The sequence below is a fragment of the Melanerpes formicivorus genome, unplaced genomic scaffold (assembly GCF_026170545.1).
Source record: "Melanerpes formicivorus ecotype bairdi unplaced genomic scaffold, bMelFor1.0.p_v2 SCAF_120, whole genome shotgun sequence".
Lineage (NCBI taxonomy): Eukaryota > Metazoa > Chordata > Aves > Piciformes > Picidae > Melanerpes > Melanerpes formicivorus.
Genome location: NW_027142472.1, coordinates 387,159 through 406,966, shown reverse-complemented (window position 1 = coordinate 406,966; position 19,808 = coordinate 387,159). Strand labels below are relative to the sequence as shown.

The following is a 19,808-nucleotide window of genomic DNA, read 5'->3' as shown; positions in this document are numbered from 1 at the left end:
CAGAGAAACTGCTCTGAAAGTTAATGGCTATTAACCTCCACAAACAAGAGGATAAATGTATAACAACAGATGGGACTGCAGAGAAATATAATGATAAATTGTTCAGCTTTGAGTTATTCTTCACATTTTCTTAGGGGAAAAATACACATAAAATTAAATAATTACTTAAGAGCAACAAAATCTGTAACACATGTAATTAGAAATTTGGTAATTATCTTACATGATATTTTAGGGCTCAATAACATTTTTATGGGGAACTGTGACATGCAAGTACTAATACTTTGCTCTTCAGATCAAATCTGTACAAATTAATTCCGGAGTATGAAAAAAGCCGAGATTTTTTTCACAGGTGACCTGGAACGCCCCATTTTCCTTTCACTCCTCTAATCATGCTGCTGTAATTACTCCAGTGACACCCACAATTACATACATTGGCAGTACCTGGGCTCCTTAACCATGGATCAGTATCTATGACAGCCAGACGCCAATTAGATCAAAGTAAGATTTGTTCACACCAAAAAAACCACCAAGAAGTACACATAAAAGATCAGTGGAAGCAACAATATAATGCTAATTTCTGGGGCTCCTTTAGAGCATAACTTTCCTACTCTACGTGCACAGAGTTTTTGTCCTGACAAACTAAAGATAGGTGAGAAAGAAATACTGGAAGCAGTCATGGTGAAGAAATTGTTGGGTTTTTTTTCTGATGCATTTCTGGCAGGTAAAGCTAACAGCAGAGTAATATTTAGCTGAAGTTGAAACTAGCCTTCCCCAAGACTGGAAGACATTTGCTTGTCATATTTGAGTTAGCAGATCATGACTGCCTGTGTCATCTAACGATGGTGTTCTGGCATTCAAAGTGCCTGCGGCTGCACTGGAACCTCAACTTCCTTGGCACTTTGTATCTGGACTTGCCTGAGGTGTGTAAGAACAAGAGCAACCAGACAGTGTTTCTCCTGCTTGGAACCTATGCATTTTCAGTGGTGTCTAGCTGCTAGATTTGTAAATATTCTAATCCAAGTATACTTAACTATATTTAGTAAATGGATGACACTGTTGGGGCTTTTTTTGGTCTATTTTCTAGCGTTTATATTCTTTCAAGTAAAAGTCTTCTAAACTTGGGGGTTTCAATTGAATTTAATGAAATTAAGGCAGGTTCCTTCAACTCTTTTTTGTTTCCAACCATTATCTGGGGATCACAAACAGCCACCGTTTTGCTGTGCTAGATCCAAAGCTCACAGAAGAGAGGTATCCTAGCCAAGACTAGGTGCCAACATAATCGCTTCAAGACACATCCAGAACAGACAAATGAAGGCTAGAATCAGGCAACCACACTGATTTCTGAAAGCATTCCTTCCAGAATACAGCAGAACACCACATTTGCACAGGAAAAAACACGTGCTTTTAAAGACATGTCTAGAATTATTTAACCAGTCTGAATTTAGAGATAAGATCTCAGTGAGAAGATGGGTGAAGGCATTTCACATCTTGTGCTTCTTGTTTTCATTTTCCGATCCTGCCTTTAAAATACGAAGGAAGTGAAAAGAACACATTAAGATGCTGTGGAAAATCTAAATTAAACTCATGAGGGATGAAAATCTGGAAGTGAGAATGCAACTCCATCGTTTTCTTACTGATGCCCAGACAATCCAAATATGTTATGGTGATAAGACCTGTTGTTAACCACAGTCAAGCTATGACTCGTTGAGATAAAAGGACTTTCTTAATCATGTTTACTTATACACATATTGAAAGAAGCCTGCTTGTTTAAGAGGAATAGTAGTAGTATTTTAATTGTAGGTCTTTACCTGGCAAGAACTTCATCCTGTTTCCTTACAGAGGTAGTCATTACTGAACTGGCTCAGAGGTCAGAAGACAGCACCTAATCATCGTACAGGGTGCTGAAGACACAGAGCTTTATGTAAATGCTAAGTATCATGAATGTTGTTTTACTTTTCCACTGCATTGAGTCTCTTGCCCTAACAGCCTTTGTTTGAGTTTTCCAGCTTTTGCAACTGAGTGACATAGTTATTCCAAAAGCTGATGTCACCAGGCCAGGATGCTTCAGCACCACGCAGTGACGTGGAGTAACAGGGCTTCTCAGGTCCAAAGTACTCCTTGGAGCACACTGCAACCGCAGGGAGAGTGGCTGAGCTTGGCTCACAGCCCCAAGGGCAAATCACACCTGTGTAGAGCAGCTCTTCAGTACTATCTGGTGACAGTTAGTTTTGCTTGGGACACCTTCACAAGACAAAGGGGACAGGCAGGCTAAATTCTGGCCAGGTCTTTGTCATCCCTGCAGATAACGTTCTACTGAGATGATCCATCTGAATCCACTCTCTCCTTGAAAATTATAAAAGCTCTGAGTCTTTCTCACTTAACTAAGCAAACTGGCATGGCCTGTACTTAACAAGCTGTATTACAGCCACCGGTGTGCTGACAAGGCTGTATTTGACAGCGCAAGGAGTAACTCCAGAGGATTAGCCTCCTGTTAGTAATCGTCCCGTTTTCTGACGGCCAAAACGGGACGGCTGTATGTACCCTAAGCGATGAGGTGCACCAAACGGTCCCTTCAGCTACCTCCAGGTTTCCCTCCAAGCCTCGTCGCTTCGCCACCTCAGAGGCACGCCTGCCTCCACTCAAGCGGGCAACAAAATCCAGGCTCAGCAGACGTGTCTCATACTCAGCAGCCACCGAAAGGGGACAGCACAACCTGAATACACCACGGTGGCCAACACCGCCGGCCTTCGACCCTTTCGCCAGTGGCGGAGGCACACGGGGCGTGCTGCAACCCAGAACGGGGCATCCACCCTGCCGCCCTCAGGCCCCTCACGCCGCCCTGCCCCCTGGCCGCGCTCTACGCGTTTGCTGTTGACAGGTGGCGGCGCCCGCTCGCTCCCCTGCGGAGCGACGACAGGGGGTGGTTAGAGAGGGACAATTAGAAAACGGCGGGAGGGGCGCGGCGCGAGCGGGCCACAGTGGCGCTGACGAGCGCGGGACAAACCCCTCGCCTCTCTCTGCCCGCGAGCTCCAGCCACCGCCACCTGGCTGCGCGAGGAGAGACACCGAGGCCGCGCAAACGCACTGGCGGGGGTGGTGACGCCTCTCGCGAGCAGAGGACCCGTTGGGCTGAAGGGGCGTGTCCGCGCCCCATTCGCCGGCGGAGCGCGAGCCTGCCAGGGGCGGTGCCGCTGAAGCAGAGCACCAATGGGAAGCGGGAGAGATTCGGGCGGGGGCGGGGACGGGAACGCGGGCGCGGCAGCCACCGCCTCCTCCTGGCGTCTCTGCGGGCGCGAGCGGGGCGGAGCCGCGCGGCGGGCGGGCGCTGGCCTGGCAGTGATGGCGGACGACGGGGATGGCAGGCTAAGGACTGAGGGGAGCAGCGACGGCGGCCTAGGGAACGGGGGCGGCGGGGATCCGCCGGCCGGCGCGGCGGCGGTGCTGGGCGGTGAGATGCTGCTGAACGTGGGGCTGCTGGCGCTGGCGCTGCTGGCGGCCTACCGGCTGTACCTGCGCTGGGGGACGCGGAGCGGGCCGGGGGGCGAGGCTCGGCAGAGCCAGGCCGCCGCTCTGCCGCGGATGAAGCGGCGAGATTTCTCCCTGGAGCAGCTGCGCGAGTTCGACGGGGCCCACAATCCTCGCATCCTTCTGGCTGTCAACGGCAAAGTCTTCGACGTGACCAAAGGCAGCAAGTTCTACGGGCCCGGTGAGACGCCGGGGTCGGGGCGGGGGGCGTCCCTCGGCAGGAGCCGCCGTGCAGGGCGAGGGGCTCCGCACTGCCCCTCGGCTGCCGGGCGGCGCTGGCGGGAGGCGGTCCTGTAGAGGACGGCGGGGATCTGCCCCGGCGGGCGCGCCCCACCGCCGGGGACTCCGTGCTGACGGCTCCGGGGCCTCACCCCACCTGGGGGGCGGTGGGTTTCGAGGAGGCCTCACTGCCTTTCAGCGGGCCTCGGCATTTATCTCGGGCCGCCAGCCCCGTGCTCGCTCTCCGCAGCCGTGATAGGGCCGCCGACTGCCCGCGGTGCTCGTGTCAGATGAGAAACGGCCGTTGCAGACCCTTACTAGGACCGTCTGTTAGGGGCCTTACGGTAGTTTTAAACAGGTGATGCAAAACGGGTCTGGGTTCTACTCACACACCCCTCACGCATCCATTTTCCCAGTTGTCTAGATCTGGATGTGCAATGTTTAATTCTTTCTTTATTTTTCCCCCCCTGTCTTTTCTAGTAGGTTTCCCAAGTGCATCTGAGCAATGAAAGAAAAAAACAGCTAGTTACTTACTTAGGTGCAAATGCCATGTCGAGTATGAATTTTAATCAGGATAGAGGCAAGAAGAGGTAGCTTGGGGACTGATCTGTTGCTACCATTGAGAAGAGCACAGAAATCAACCCAACCTCTTAAATAATGCATTTATTTGGAGCAGAGATGTGTACTTCAAAGGTTCAGAAAAAGATACTTCAAAGGCAATGTTATGTTTCCATATTCACATTGTAGAGTGTGAAACCGTAGAGTATTTTTTTCATAATAAATAGTGTTCTTAATAATGAGGTGGATAGGCTTAGCAGTGAGCACTGTGTTCACATCTGATGCCAAAGGAAATGAGGGTTATGACTGCTGGTTATTTTCTTCCTTAAACAATGGTGGTTTGGAAAACTTGATCTAATCAAACCATGCAGAAGTTTTCGTAGTAGGTATGGCAAGTGTTTGTGTATGAGGGGTGGAGGAGTGAGAGGGTACTTTTTTCGCCTTCAGGAAATGGTTCAAGTAATTGTTACTACTTTTTAACAGGCTTAGTTTACAAGAAGAAAAAACACCAGGGTAGTGAACAAGCAGTTGTACAGCTGGACTGGGCTTGTACTTTGTGACTTGTTACCCTCACAGTTTGTGAGACCGTGTCTACTACCAGTTGCAGAAATTGAAACTGCCACAAATCAATGAAAATGCTTTTGACATGGGGTGCTTTAAAAAGTAATGGTGGAATCTAAGCTACCCTATTTTGCTTGTGGACCAGGAAAGCTGAGAAAATACAGCCTGGTATGCTGCAGCTTTCATGACACTTAATGAAGCTAGTTCTTTTGTCTCTCTCACTTCAGGGGCTTTTAATCTCAGTCCTGTGTGCTGATAGAAAATGCAGGTAATAATATACTACATAAAATACCCATAGGGTGACAGGTTGCATCATCAGTTACTGTATGAAATAATGCTGAACCATAATCTAGGCATGCACTTTTAACTCTTTTGCATATCAAATGTAAATTAAATTTTAAGACTCTCCACTGTAGATGCACTCTCCACTGCTCACTGCAGGGGGCTTGGAGTAGATGACCTTTTAAGGTCCCTTCCAACCCAAGCCATTCTATGATTCTGTGATATCACTGGTTCACATTGTCAACCTCTGGGGGTCTATTATTGTGAGGAAGCTGAAGCTTTATGTTCTGGGACATCAGTCTGCTTTTTTGATAACTGGCAGCAGCTGGTTCCCCTAAAGCAGTGCTTTCAGCTTCTCATGGAGAGGGACAAAGGCTTTTTTTTCCCCCCTGTAGTGAAAGATTGTCTTTTTATAACAGAACTGACATCATCTTTGTCTATCAGATCTCTGTTACTTGGGACCATGCACATTAGGATAGTGATGCTCAACCTGTGCATCATCAGCCATGTGTTTTGTGCCAAACATGTTGATTTTTGAATTGCGCTAATGTCATTTCCCTGCATGGATGCATGTCAGGGAATATTTTCTTGTAACTTTGGTGGCTGAAAAGAAAAAGGGGAAAAAAAGCTAGAAGGTGGTTTGCAGGCCTTAAAGGATCTGTGAAGACTTAGGTGCAAAATTCTTCCACAGCTAATTGAGACCTTTTCAGAAAGACTTCAGACAGAGTAACCAGATGTCCGCAGCACTTCTCTTGGTAATTTTATGTCTCATAGCTGGAGTGCAGCAAAAGTGCAAAGCATACTGTGGCCAAATTTTGTTTAACACAAGAAACAGTTGAGGGCACTGGGTTTGCTGACACTGCAGAGCCACATTGTGAGCCTTTTGTACTTTGCTGAGATACTGATGGGAAGTAGTGCTTCTGCTGTGAATTCAGCAGAAAGCATTGGTGGAGTACTCACTATCAGATTTTAAGTAAGTCTTCACTGGGTGATAGTTGAGCAACGTGGCTGTCTCAGGAGACTTCTGATGTCTTGCCATTAAGTCTTGTTCTTTTTTTTTTCAGTGTAGTTTAGATGCAAAGGTGTTTCTTATTGTTCTGCTCACAGCAGAAGGCTAAAAATGAACAGAATTGTCATCTAGTCCAGACTTTAGTCCAGCAGCTGAGATTAAATTCCATTCCAATTCCCACCTAGCTTCTGATTATATTAGAAGTTCTCCTGTTCTTATGTTTCTGTGCATTGAGTCCTGTTACACATTGGTCTGTTTCACTGAAGAGCCTTTTAACCACATAGAGTTCAGGTAGTTTTAAAAACTATCAGGCTGCTGAAGCCATCCTTTCAAGCAGCCTGATGGAAAACTGCAGTTTCCTGAACATTTAAGAGAAATGTTTGTGCTTATTTTTATTTTTTTTCAATTCTCATGTTGTCTTCTTTAAACCTTGCACAGTTTCTGTCACAGGTTGGTTTCCTATCCGTCTTTGGAATGTCTAATGCATTTTAGCTAGGAGCAGGAGAAGTTTCTGTCACACATTTAATGTCCATGCCTTCGCTTACACTGACCTCTTAATGTAAAACTTTACTTGCCAAAGTCTTCTCCACAGTGCTGCTTCCTGGGATAGTGCTTTGTACTGCAAGTGTAGCCTGTAGCTTTTAGTTGTGTTAAATATCACCTCTGTTTGTCTCCAGATGAGTAAGTGTCCTAGAATCCTTTGCTTGATTATTAACTTTAATTAATTGCCTTCTACTTTATCTCACAGGATCTCTAAAAGAAATAAACAATTAGTAGCTGACTGTCAAAAATGTCACATAACCAGAATCTCAGAGGAGCTGTTTTGGGGTGATTTCCCCAGCTGTAGTCATATCTCATGACAGGGTCTAATGGTGAATTACCTTTAGTGAGTGCTGTGTTGGCTTTATAAGGAGAGACAGTTTTTACCCTTTCATTTATCACAACATTTAATTTCATGTTTGTTTGTATCAAGACCCTTGGTAGTGTATTAGTCAGTAGCCAGGCATAGTAAGAGTTAAAGTAATGTTAGCAAATATTAATATTTAGCATCTACATTGGCATGCCAAGATAATGCTGTAAACAGGTTTTGATTAACGTATGCGGTGCAGTGTTAATGAAAAATACATGTCTTTGAGCATGACAAAGCAAGGTTATAGGCAACAGTGTACACAACTCTTCACATCACTTCTTGGTTCTTAATGTTTCATGGTTTAAAAAAAAAAGATCAATTTCCTGTCTTTCTTTTGCAGCAGTACCCTGTCACTGTCAACTCGTTTCTCATCCCACTCTTGCCTTTCAAAGCATCACGAAGGTGTCTGCTTTCCAGTTTGCCAAGAGGAATAGACTAAATAGTAGTAGTTCCTTCCACAAAAATTTCCATCATGTTTCATTTTTCACGAGGAAGAAAAGATTTTTATGTCATGTTGCTAATCCAGTGAAGAACTGTGAGTTCTGTTGTTAAATGCTTTCAACAATTCCATAGTAAACATTGTCACGCCTTTCCCATCATTTCAGGCTGTTAGACTTCCTTTGGAACTGAGTCCTCTAATCTTCATTGTGCCTCTCTTGAAAAGATGGCAGTGATGCTTTTCAGTCTGTCCTTTACAAGGGTATGGTTAGAGTGAAATGCTACCGGAGGGACATGATACATGTCTGGAGAATTCTGGTAAGGGTGGCTTTATGCTAAGAACACAACAAGCCAAGGGTTTACAGATAGGTACAGAGGGCAGGAGTTGGGGTAAAAGAAGTGCTTCCTGTAAGGTGTGTGTCTTCTCTGTGTTCCTAATGTTTGTCAGCTCTCTGGTGTCTGTCTGCTGGAGGCGTCTCTCAACCTGGGCCTAAGCCTTTGAAACAAACAGCATGTCTGGATAAAGAAGCTACATTCCTGCTAGAAGTAGTAAAACTAAAAGGGTGCATTCCTGCATATTGGCGAGAAATCATTTCCAGACTTCTGATTAAAGGAGTGGTGCCCTTCCCATCAGCTTGAAGGGATTGTTGTAAGCCCTTAGTCGATATTCACAGAGAGCAGGGACGAGTTAAGTGGTTTCATGCAGGAAGATGCATCTCTCTCTCTTCTGCTTTGTGTGTCTGTCAGCTCTCTTTGTCTTTTTTATTTTTCCTCTTTTAATAACCCAAATATAATCCTTAAAACTGGAGCAATTGTGTGATAAAAGGCCCATGTAAATCTCTAGCTCTGAGGTAAAGCATTCAGGTTCCAGTCACCTGAGGCTGGAAGGGCCTGATCAAGCAGGTATGCTTAAAGCAAGATACATTAGGATGGGATGGTGGCATCATGGTTAATTGTATAGAGATGTTCTATTCAGTGCATAGCAGTGTAGCTTACTCTCATTTAATCAAGAATCCTGACCAGCATTGTTTGCTTGCATGATTATGAAATAAAATAAGCAGCCAGAGCATTTCTCACTAAAGCAAGGTGTGTGATCTAGGCCCTTTTCAAGTATGGAGCTGTCTTCCAGGAATCTTCTGGCTACTAACCTACAGACCCTTCTGGTGGTGCTTGTTGCATGCCCCTTTAGTTGAAATTTGGTCACTGATTCTTGCACTTTTTTCTACAATTAAAAAGGAAGCAAGCAAAAGAGTGAGGCCTCTCTCTTTCAGGTTTAGACCCCTCTTTCTAAGCAGTTCCTGTCTTAGCATCTGCTCTTCTAAGGACACTTACTTTCCATGAAATTGTAACTTAAAATTGACCCACATCTTTGCTTTCATGTAAATCTGGAGCAGTAAAGTTAAAACTATGTCACCTTGAATTCCCAGCGATGTTATTAGAAAGCTTCTGCTTTCAAACTGCATCACTAAATGGCTTTGTCTAATTTGTAGCTTTTTTCATTCCCTCATAAAAGATGCAACACTGAACAAACATGTCAGGATTCAGATGGAAAACTTTAAACAGACAGTGGGGCTTTTGCTTGGATTTGGAGTGGAAAAGGTAGACAAAGTGGTAGAATAGTGCAGCTGTCAATAATTTCGTGGTCTGTCTCCTTTTGTTCCTTGAACTTAAAAGAGAGATTATTTTTTATTCTTCTCTGCTGTTTAAGAAATGTCCATGAATTTCTAAACTTCAGACAAAACTGGCACTTATTTCAGAGCCCACAGATGCAAAGAACATCTGGTATGCTTTGCATACTTGGTGATTGCTTGAAAGTGCTTTTTGTCTACTTGAAGAAACCAAGGCTGGTTTAAAAAGGAACCTTGTTAACCCCTGTGGCCCCTTTAGAGAACACTTGTATGGGGCTTCTGAGAATGAATGCAATTAGTAGATTACAAATCACTTCATTAGATATAAAGTCCACTGTGATGCAGTCCCTGTGCTGACAGAAGGAGCAATCCAAAGTTCAGTGTGCAGTGTTCACCATTGTTACAAGTCTTGGAGCAATAGTCTGGGATGTTCTGCAATGCTAGTGTAGAACCAAAGTGGTCAGATAGCCTCTTTGGTAAGCCAGGAGTAGCTACTCAAACACTTTTTGCTGGGGGAACTATTGGCTAAACTGGTTGAAAGTTGTAACATGCTATTCCAAGATGCAGTTTAGTCTGGTTTGGAGCAAGTAGCTAGAAGCAGGGCTTCCAAATTTAAACTTCAGCTCAGACAGTTTCATATCTCAAATTTTTAAATACAGTGCTTTAATGTTAAATGTATTTTTCCTTGCCTGCTGTTGTTTTAGGGTGTCTGCAAAGAGAAATCTTCATTTGAGAATCAAACCAGGGCTAGGATATGCAGAAAGTGTGAGTGCAGGAATTGGAAAATTGGGTTTTTTACTGCCTGCAGGGGCTTTGATTTGCCAGTTGTTGAGCTACCCAGTTCATCTGTGAATAGAGATGAATGTCAGGATGTCAAATCTGTCAGGCCAGATGTTTAACTGGATTCTGCATGAAAGTGAGGATCTGCAGGTGGTGGGTAGCAAGAGTGTGCATGCGTTGTAGCTTAGAGAAGGATGTACTTAACACAAGGTATGAGTTGTACAGTAAAGGAGGACTTCACACGGGGAAAAGGCAGTGCATAAATGTGGTGGTATAGGTGGGGAGATACGTAGGCAAATATGTAGTCTTGATAACTGTTTGATCTCAGCACTAAAATAAACAAAGGCTCTGAACTAGAGTGGTTTAATGGGAAAGCAACGATGGGAAGAAAAGCATTCTTCAAGGTACAAAGTTTTCCTTCATGTAAGGCTGCTGGCTATGTGTAACCAAGTACCATGAAGCAGGTGTGCTTTCACGGGTTTTGACACTTCCCTAACTTTCCTTTTGTAGTTGCCAGATGACAAAGTGGAGTGGGAAGAGAAATTACTTTAAGAAATATTTGATTATTAAGTAGTTAATTTGGGGGTACAGCAAAAGAAAACCACTGGAATTTTGTGATAGGGTCTCAAAAAAATCAGCATGCTACACATATCAATGCTGATTGCATCTGGTTTTGCAGTCTCTGCAGTATGTCTATCCTGTTCTGGTGCAATCAATTATTTAGAACAGGAGCTACTCTAAATAGGTGGGAAGACAAAAGGAAAGAAGAGAAGGACTATGGGTAGGCCTTGCAGGGCAAACTGCAGCTGGTCATGCAAGAACTCTGTGGGAGTATGTCTAGGATTGCACTAATGTCTCTGCTTCAGAATCAGTTCGTGAAGTGTCTGATCTCCCCAGGGCTCTCTGTACTCTGTGTGCTGGCACCTTCTTGGATGCAATGAAAGCTGATATGCAAAATGCCTCTTTCAGAGTGTTGCACCAGTGTTTATACAAAAATCAGTAGACAGGAGCTTAGAGCACAACCCAGGACCTGTGTATTCAGTATCAATAGAAAATACAGTACTTAACCTCTCTGCAAAAGTATCTGAGTGGAACCTTTCAACCTTACGTAGGTTGCTCATGCTGAGATCTCTGAACTTCTGCTTTAGCAACCCTGTAACTAAGGTAAAGCCAGGCTGGCACTTTTCTTTAAATAATCACAATTCAATATTTGCCTTTCAGCAAAGGATTAAAGAGTGGGGCACGTTTCTAACTTAAACTTGCAGAGCTGGAATTTGAGATGCTGTCTACAAAGCCCAAAGGCTGGATCTTGCTAGTTAACATTCTCTTGAGTGTGTGGACCTTGCTTGATGGTTTGTCTGTGACTCTTGAATACTCCTGTAGTAAACAAGCTGGAATATTAACATTTAATTGCATTTTAGAAAAGCACCTAACATTACAATGCATTTGCAGAAAGTTTGCATCCATCAATCCTAATGCAAACTGACATGTTCTAAAAACATGCCTTCAGCTAAGTGTATTATTGAAGATTATGTATTAAGTGTATTACTGAGGTAATGTCATTCTCTTTTTAATAGAAATAATTGGAGGCAAGGTGGTGGACCAGGAGGTGGCATCTCAGCAGGTGCTTCAGAAGTCCATAAACCACTAAATGCAGAGTGGAGGGGAAGAGGAGCAGTGTGCTCCTCTAGCTCTGGTTAGGCAGAATTTTGAAACCACATCATGCAAAGAGCTAGTAGGGTTTATGGGATATTTGTTTTAAACACTTCAGAGCAAGAAGAAACTGGCGACAAAATACTGTTGGTGGGGAGGGTGAATGCCAGTTTATAAGTTCTCTTAAGTATTTACTGATTGTGTGTGGTCTTTCTAAGAGCTTTTTAAGGCTCCTTGTGTTCTTCATTCAGAGTATCAAAAACTAGATTATCGGAATGGCAGCTTTTGGAGTGAAGCAAGGCTTGGTGTTTGCAGAAGTTCTACCTTAGGTTGTGCATGATGGCCATGACTACCTCTCACCTTGTTCTATGGGACTGAGCCTGTAAAATGGGTAGATTAAATATCTCTGTATAGGATTGCTTTCAGGCTCTGAATCCTGGTTTTCAAAGAAATATTTAATTCAGGATGCAAATAGGAAAGACAAAGTTCACAGGGTTCCTGACTTTGTTTCTCTTCAGTAGCATAACTAGTCCCTGCTCCCAGAGGTGGTTCTTCTGAATGCCAATTCTGAAGCTAAGTATCTGAAAGGAAAAGCATAGATATTCTGTCAGTAGTTTTGGTTGTTGGCAACCAGATGTGTACAGTGCAAGCTACCAGCTGACATTTGCTGCTTGGATGTGTACTTGTGAATTTTCCTTTTAAATTGGTTTATTTCCAGAGAGACAAGGGAATTGTCTTTGGCACACAAGATATCCTTCTGTTCTCGGGTTTGACTGTAAGCCACTTACAATGCCAAGCACTCTGGGGTGGAGAGACGACACCAGTTCTGGGGAGGATGTAGTTTCTTCTAATCCATACAGTACTCAGGTTCCTTGCCTCAAGAGCTCTTCCTCTGTCTCAACCCTGAAGTCAATGCCCGGCAAGAGCAGGAGCAGATAGGTGTGGTGGCTGGAGCAAGCGGCCTGGGAGGAAGCCAGCCTCTCTGAATGATTTCCTGTGGCTCGTCCTGGTGCAGAAGAGGTCTGAGGTGCTACAGCAGGCAATAGAGGGGGTGAAGGACAGTGTGTTGCCACTTGGTTGTGTTCATTCTTGCCCATGGGTCCTGCCTTTTCTTCAGGCTGATGGCCACTGTCGTCTTCCAAGAGGTAAGCCAGAGAAGGGTTCTGGCCTGTGTATCTTCTAGTAGTGACCACTCTGTAGAATGCCTTGGGCAGTTCATTGTTGCTTAGCTGCTGCAGTTAGTGCAGAAAATTTTAAAGTGTGTTTTGTTTTGTATTTTTAATTGAGCTGAATTAAGGTATTTGTTTTTAGGTTACACAAATCTAAGGTAACTATGCTTGAGTTCTTCAGATGAATTAGAAAGTGAGAAAGCCAGCTGCTAATTGCATCCTGAAAGCTGTTGATTTGCAGATCATACAGGTGTCTTGATAATAATATTGATTTGACAGTCACTGCTCAAAATTTGATTAGCATATTTGTGCAGTTTTGCATCAGTCCAGAAGTGAGTAAGTAGTTGTTTTACATTTTTAACCTGAAGATTTGTGCAGTTTGGAAGAATACAGGATATGAGTATGGCTGATCAGCTGCCCAAAATACATGAGGTTATTTCTACATAGTAAGAAATGTGTCAAAAGATGGACTGTCAAGTATGCAGAAAGTTGTGGTGGCTCTGTAAGTGAAGTGTAATTATTAATCAGCCCTCTTCAGTTCTGTTTATTGATAAATGGATTTCTAATGAAGATGTCTATAGAGCTTGCTTCTGTTTATGCCTGACTTGTAAATATTCTGTGTTGTGCTTAATAGAAGTGCGTTTCTTTTGAATTCCAGCCTCCAGTCCCTTTGGAATTTACATCAACTGGCTTGCATCAAATGGCAGGGATTTTTCCAGATATCCCTTCCAAGCTATCTTCCTGGTTCTGCTTCTCTCAGCAGACGCTATCTCCTAGTGATACTTAAGCTTGAGTTGCACTGCTGTTGCATGTCCAACAGCCGTGGCCTTGAAACTACTGCTGTTGCCATCACTGCAGAAGCTGAATGTATGGCTTTGGCAGATTATTTAAAGAACTGAGACTGGTCACCATAAACAGAGGCTTGAAGGTATCAATTTTCTCTTCTTGTTTTCAGAGGGTCCATATGGAATATTTGCTGGCAGAGATGCCTCCAGGGGACTAGCAACTTTCTGTCTAGATAAAGATGCACTCAGAGATGAATATGATGACCTATCGGACTTAAATGCTGTACAGATGGAAAGTGTAAGAGAGTGGGAAATGCAATTTAAAGGTAAATTCTCAAACTAGAAGCACATCTTTAGCTTGAGAAAATGTTTTAAATAGAAATTACTGATTTGGGCTGGGGGCAGCTTTAAAAGAAATTGGTGACAGTAACATTAGAAACACAATGTAGCTTTCTTAGGGTAAACCCCAGGCAATTCAGGCTTTTTTTCTCACATAGAGAGGTTTCCACTCTATCTCACAGAAACTTTTTCAGCCTTTTAGTTCATAAAAGCAAGCTGTTCCCTTCTCTGCTCTTAGTGCAGAATTTCACTCTGGCACCTCAGCGTAGCTTAGCCGATGGAATTCCTGCTTGCAGCTTGGTGGCTTTGGATGATACAGACAGGTGATTAGGACTAAGAGTTGTTCTGGCATAAGGGGCTGAACAAGTTTGACGTGAAATAATTTCTCCAAAGCACGGAAGTGTGCCCTGGGGAAGGTGGGGGTCATTTTTCACATGAACTGAAATCAAAATAGGCTGAGGCAATTCATGCTGGTTTTAATAGCAGTGTTTTCAGCCATTGTGTGATAAAGCTTGCCTGATTACCTGTGGGAGAATTGAAACCAAGTGCTTGGAGCAGGGAAAGTAGCAAGCAGTGAGATTGTTTTAGGAGGCTGAGCTTGCTGATAAACTGCCATCAATTACAGCGATTTGGGTTGAGGACCTTAGTGTGTAGGAGCAAAAGCAGATTTGCAGCAGTGCAGGCTAACTAGCAAATGCAGCTGTACTTGATTGTAATGGAATCATAAATCTTTTTCAGAAAAATATGACTACGTAGGTAGACTCCTAAAACCAGGGGAAGAACCATCAGAATACACAGATGAGGAAGATACCAAGGATCACACTAAACAGGAATGAACTTTGTAAACAACCAAAGTCAGGGGCCTTCGGAACTGCAACCTCTTATTCCCCATCACAGAATGTCCTGCATCTTTGGGTACAGTTCATCTGCTGCGAAAAACATTCAACAGTTTTGTACAAGGAAAATAATACACTCACAAAGGAAGATTTGAATACTAGACATTACTTGTGCTGCCAAACCTTTTGTTGCAGTTTGTTTCTAATGTCTGGTTAGGCTCTGTTAGTGAAGAGGGGCCAGGGATTTAAAGGTAAAAATGCTATTTCTTTTTATCAGTAAGCTTGAAGCCTTCAAATAGTCTATATTACAAGCTCTCTAAAGGATGTGAGTCTTCAAGCTCAGTGGGAAGGTTTGAATCTTGTTTCATGTGTGTCTTCTTCTTCAGCATTAAAGAAAAATGTGCACATCAGCATCAGTGGCTTAGACTGCTGAAACTGGTGTTAAAATGTGAATTTCCAATTTTGTTTTGTATGTGGGTGTTAGTTGCCCTGGCAGAATACTTCAGTTCTCTAAGAGAAGTCCATGTAGATTAGGATGGAGGAAAAATTCATCCTTTCTCTAAAGGATTGGGTAAAACTGTTTCTCTGCAACATCTATTATCTGAAGCCTGCCTCTCCCCCCTTTTCCCATCCTCTAAATCCAATCAAATATTAATTGTGCCTTATTTCGCTTACATAGACTTGAATTGTTTTAAGGGACAGCCCCAAAATTCTGGTTTCATAGTCACTACAAGCAGCATTGAGACTGAAGTTAGAATGTTCTGTTGACTGGAAAACCTTGATGTCATTCTGTGTATAGAATGTAAAAGAGGAATACTCAGTGTTACTGCCATATGTTAATACTACATATACTTCAGTTAGCGTCGTGATGGCCAAATGCATACTCCTGTGCTTCTTTTTAAGTAATTACAAACACACAAAAAATCACCCTTCCTCCTCTTCCAGGAGCTGCCTAACTTTGGGGAGCACAGCCTTCACCCCCCTGTAGAGCGAAGGGGCGAGCACGTGTGTCTGTGTGTGCATCTGTCTTGAGTGCAAGACTGGGGAGGGATCGTTTCTGCAGTCACTGTAAATACGAGTTACCATTTTAATAAAGCATGTACAATACCACTTGTGCTGTCAGACTGTGTGTAGAAGCTGGGAAGCACAGCTGCAATAGGATGAGAACACCACAGCAACAGCAGAAGGCTGGGATATGAAACATCCACCTCTGTTACTACCTTTCCTTGTCTTCATGGTGCTACTTCTCCTTTCAAGTCCTAGCTTTTGAAGAACCTTCAGGACTTATTGAGGTAAGCTTTATTTAAGAGAATAAACCCACACCAATGTGTTTATGGTGGGGAAAAAAGCAATGTAAATAAAGCAGCAGCCCTGCAGGAGATCCTGCCACCTGTCTTGTGGTACTGAGGAGAGCGCCGGGGACCTCCACGGGGTATCACTCAACATACTGTAGAAATCTCCCCCCCTCTTCTGCTCTCCCTACTGGTTACACTATTAAGTTCATGATTTGCACCTTTATAGCTTACACATCTGTACCTGTTTGCAGATTTCACCTGTGACAAGTCTACAGTAGCAGATTTCCATATCTACATCCTGTGGAACTGTAATCTGTGACATTCCAGAAACTAACTCCTTTTTACTACTCTGACTGGAAGAGATTTATATTGATACAAATAAATAAACAACAATCCTCCCTCCACTGAATCCTGTGTAACTCACATGTTGGCAGGTTGAACTCATCCTTGCATGTCCAAGCTGGGAACAGCAGCGTTCATCACAAGTAGCAAGGGAACTGAAGCCATTTTGCTGCAGGAGGCAGGTGACCCTGCAGGTTCTCTCATACAGGCTGAACAATCCCATTAGCCTGGTGGCTGTTGAGCTGCTGACTCATCCAGTAAAGCACTGGTTTCTGCACTGGTCATATTTGTTGAGCTCTAATGCAGTGTCCAGCACTCAATGTGCAGGTTAACACTCTCAGTGTCTGCTCATCATCTAGCACTGCTGAAATGCTGTACTGTAACCAGCCACAAAAATAGGTTTGAGATGCAACCACAGAAGGTACCAAGGGATAAATAAAAGCTTTCTTGCGCAGGACAGCAGCATCTGGCAGAGCTGTAGCCTTAGCTGTTTGCCATGCTTCTGTCTGTTTTAGACAGAAACTTCTGATTGCAGAGAGAGGGATCAGGAGTAACCTTTTCATTTCCCTCGCTGCAATAAATGCAGTGATGCTTAATCACAGTGAAGTTGCAGAAACTTGTGGTGTTTGTTACTTTCAAACTGTTTTCAGAGAAAAACACTCAAGTATGATTTAGGACTGCTTGAACAGCACAATGGGTAAAGGCCAAGTTATGTTTTGAAGCCATTTAATGGCAAGTGTGAAGAACACAAAACCATCACCCCGTGGCTGCAGTATGTCGCTTAGACTGCTGCTTCTTGCTGCCCAGTGGAGCTAAATCTCATTCATTCTACCATTTTACAATCAGTAGATTTAAGCTGATAACCTAAAAAAAAAGAAGGCCTGTAGCTTTGTTATAAAAAAGTTGACACAATAATTCTGCCTGACAGAGCCATCAAAACTGCAGTGCAGTTAATATTAATTTTTGGAGGCCCTCTCATTTGTGCCAATCACTTGGTCAAAATTCATTATTACAGGCACTATTAACCAAAGGACAACATGCTGCATCTTGTTTAAGCAACATAAGGGACTCGACAGGAGCATTTCTCTGTCTTTAGAAACAAAAGACTTTCCCAGTTAAATACATGGCTAGACTCACTGTTAAATTCTGGAGTAGTAGTTTTGTTCCAATGCTTCTGCCTCATTTGTGCACCACTTCCCAAAGATGCTTTTGTACCCTTCAGACACAGCATGTCAAAGCAGCTTGGCACTTCTGCTTCTGATTGTTTCCCTTGAAGTATCTTAGTTCTAAGCTATCTCCCAACTTTTTTTCTTTCTTCTTCTATTTAAAATTTAGTCTGCCAAATGAGTTTGATTAAGCTATCTCTGTTGTACAGGTCAAAGAACAGTTAAACCTTGTGCTTGGTTTGAGTCTCTCTTTATTGTAGAGAAAATGATTACCAAAGTTGGTGAGGTTTTATTTCCTCCAGGAAAGAGATGCACTTTTGTGTGGAACAGTACAAAACACTGAGTAACACCTTGTACTTGGAATGTAGAAGTCTTCCTGGCTCTACTATGTTAGGGCAAAGCAGTGTGGTTTCTCATGAAGGGTAACTCACTAACTCAGCCAGTACTCCGTACTGCAGCACTGCTGAAGTTCATTTATGAAGCTCAGAGAGTGTTTATGGCCTTACAGTCCTTCCTGCAGTCTTGGTTCTCTCCCATTTTAGTATTGCAGGCTGTGGGGGGAAAACCCTGTCATGGCTGTCCTCTGACTGCTCTTTCAGGCATGAATGGAATGATGCAATTCCAGCTGTACTTTTGGCTACTTACTCCTTTTCTGCCTCACAAGTAATAATGTAACTCTGGCCTTGCAGGCTTAATTATTTAGCTCCCATATTTAAGTTTGAATGTTACTGGCATATCCTTCCAGTGGCTTCTAATTTTTGGTTGAAGGTAAATGTTTACAGATGGGGTTTTAAGATTGCTTTTGATAGATGGGGATCAAGGTCAGCACAAGTACAGATTGACTTCAACAAAAGCCAAAAAAAACCCAAAATGTTCCTTGTCCTCTCTCTTTGGGCATTCTTGTGGGTTTGTATTTTTCCTCTAGGAGGAGGCAGAAAGTTTAATGGGTTTCAGAGAGGTCTGTCTGACACTAGACCTGGCTACTGCAAAATTCATGAACAAACCTAATTCTCTACATTCTGGTTACAAAGCTAACAGGCAGAGAAGAAAGCTTTTGAGGTTACCACTACAGCCCAGCATAGCTGTGGGATCTGTCAGTAAAAGGACAGCAGCTAACACTTACACTCTCTCTTCCTCTATCTGGAGCCAAGTGGCAGTGTAGTTTTCTCACCTCCATACGGCAGTGGTGCCTGAAGCAAAGTCTGCAGGGTAGAGGCTACCACGAATACAAACTTGTTTCTGTTCATTCTAATGCCTTGTCTCCCACAGAAACCCAAATCCCTGCTGAACTCCAGGAGGATCAGTCATGCAGACAGGCTGCTCATTAGAGAGGAACATGATCTGGTCTCCATGAGGAAAGAGAGCCAGCTTGAGCCTTCCCTTCCTTCCTTTCTAAAAAGCTCTTAAGAATCCAGTATTTTGAGTATGACTGAAGAAAAACCTTACTCAGGTTAAGCAGAGTAGTTTTCTTTAAATATGTGGACAGTTACTTCCCCACAGGGAAAAAAAAACCCAAATAACAAACCAAACCACCACACAAATACTAAAACTCTTTAACAAGCACATGGGAGAGTTTTCAGACAAGGAAAGGTCCTTGCTAAGTGTTTAGTAATAGACTACTATTAGAATACAAGCAGTCTTAAAACTATCATATTGAAGATTGTCCAAAATGGACCTAAAAGACATTGGAAAGGGTGTTGGATGTGTACATGTGTGTTCAACAAGTGTACAGCTCTGCAACAGGTATGCCACTCACTGAAAGGTGATTAACTACCTGGAGCCCCAGAGAGAAACAAGCTGCTTAGCCAGCAAAGTCTTTGAGGTTTATCCTAAAGTTCAGTGGTGTTCTCAGTGTACTGTGCACACAATAATGTAAGGTGGGACTTTTTCCACATGCCTGCAAGGGGATAAATTCAAGGGTGTGGGAAAGAAAGGAGGCATTCCTGACAAGTAGCCAGAGCTGTGGGCAGACTTTGTGAGGGTTTGTCCACCTAAGTAAAGGGGCACTGCCTATGGAACTAGCCCTAGAGAGTCCGACAGGCCAGACTGCAGGCAGAGTATTCACTCTTTCCTTTCAGATACATTCATCTGTCATTTTCCTTTGACAAACACCCAGTCACATGGAAAAAGGAAAAAGAAAATATGGAACTTGAAAATTAGCTCACATGTTAAGAACCACTTAGTGGGCTGGCTTTCCTCAATACCTCAGTGCAGCAGAGGCCACTGAAATCCACATGCACCTTTACAGCCTTACACTCTCTCAAGTTGTTTTTCTTCACACTTTGGGGAAAAGAGAAAGTTGATATACACCAC

General features: G+C 43.4%; 1 protein-coding gene across 1 annotated transcript; it reads left to right on the top strand.

Annotated features, from left to right (window-relative positions):
* Positions 1-3,302: 3,302 nt before the first annotated feature.
* Positions 3,303-15,802, top strand: PGRMC2 (progesterone receptor membrane component 2). Its single transcript, XM_068167591.1, has 3 exons — positions 3,303-3,706; positions 13,688-13,843; positions 14,595-15,802. The coding sequence occupies exons 1-3, from the start codon at positions 3,340-3,342 to the stop codon at positions 14,690-14,692; spliced, it is 621 nt and encodes a 206-aa protein (XP_068023692.1). The 5' UTR covers positions 3,303-3,339; the 3' UTR covers positions 14,693-15,802.
* Positions 15,803-19,808: the final 4,006 nt, after the last annotated feature.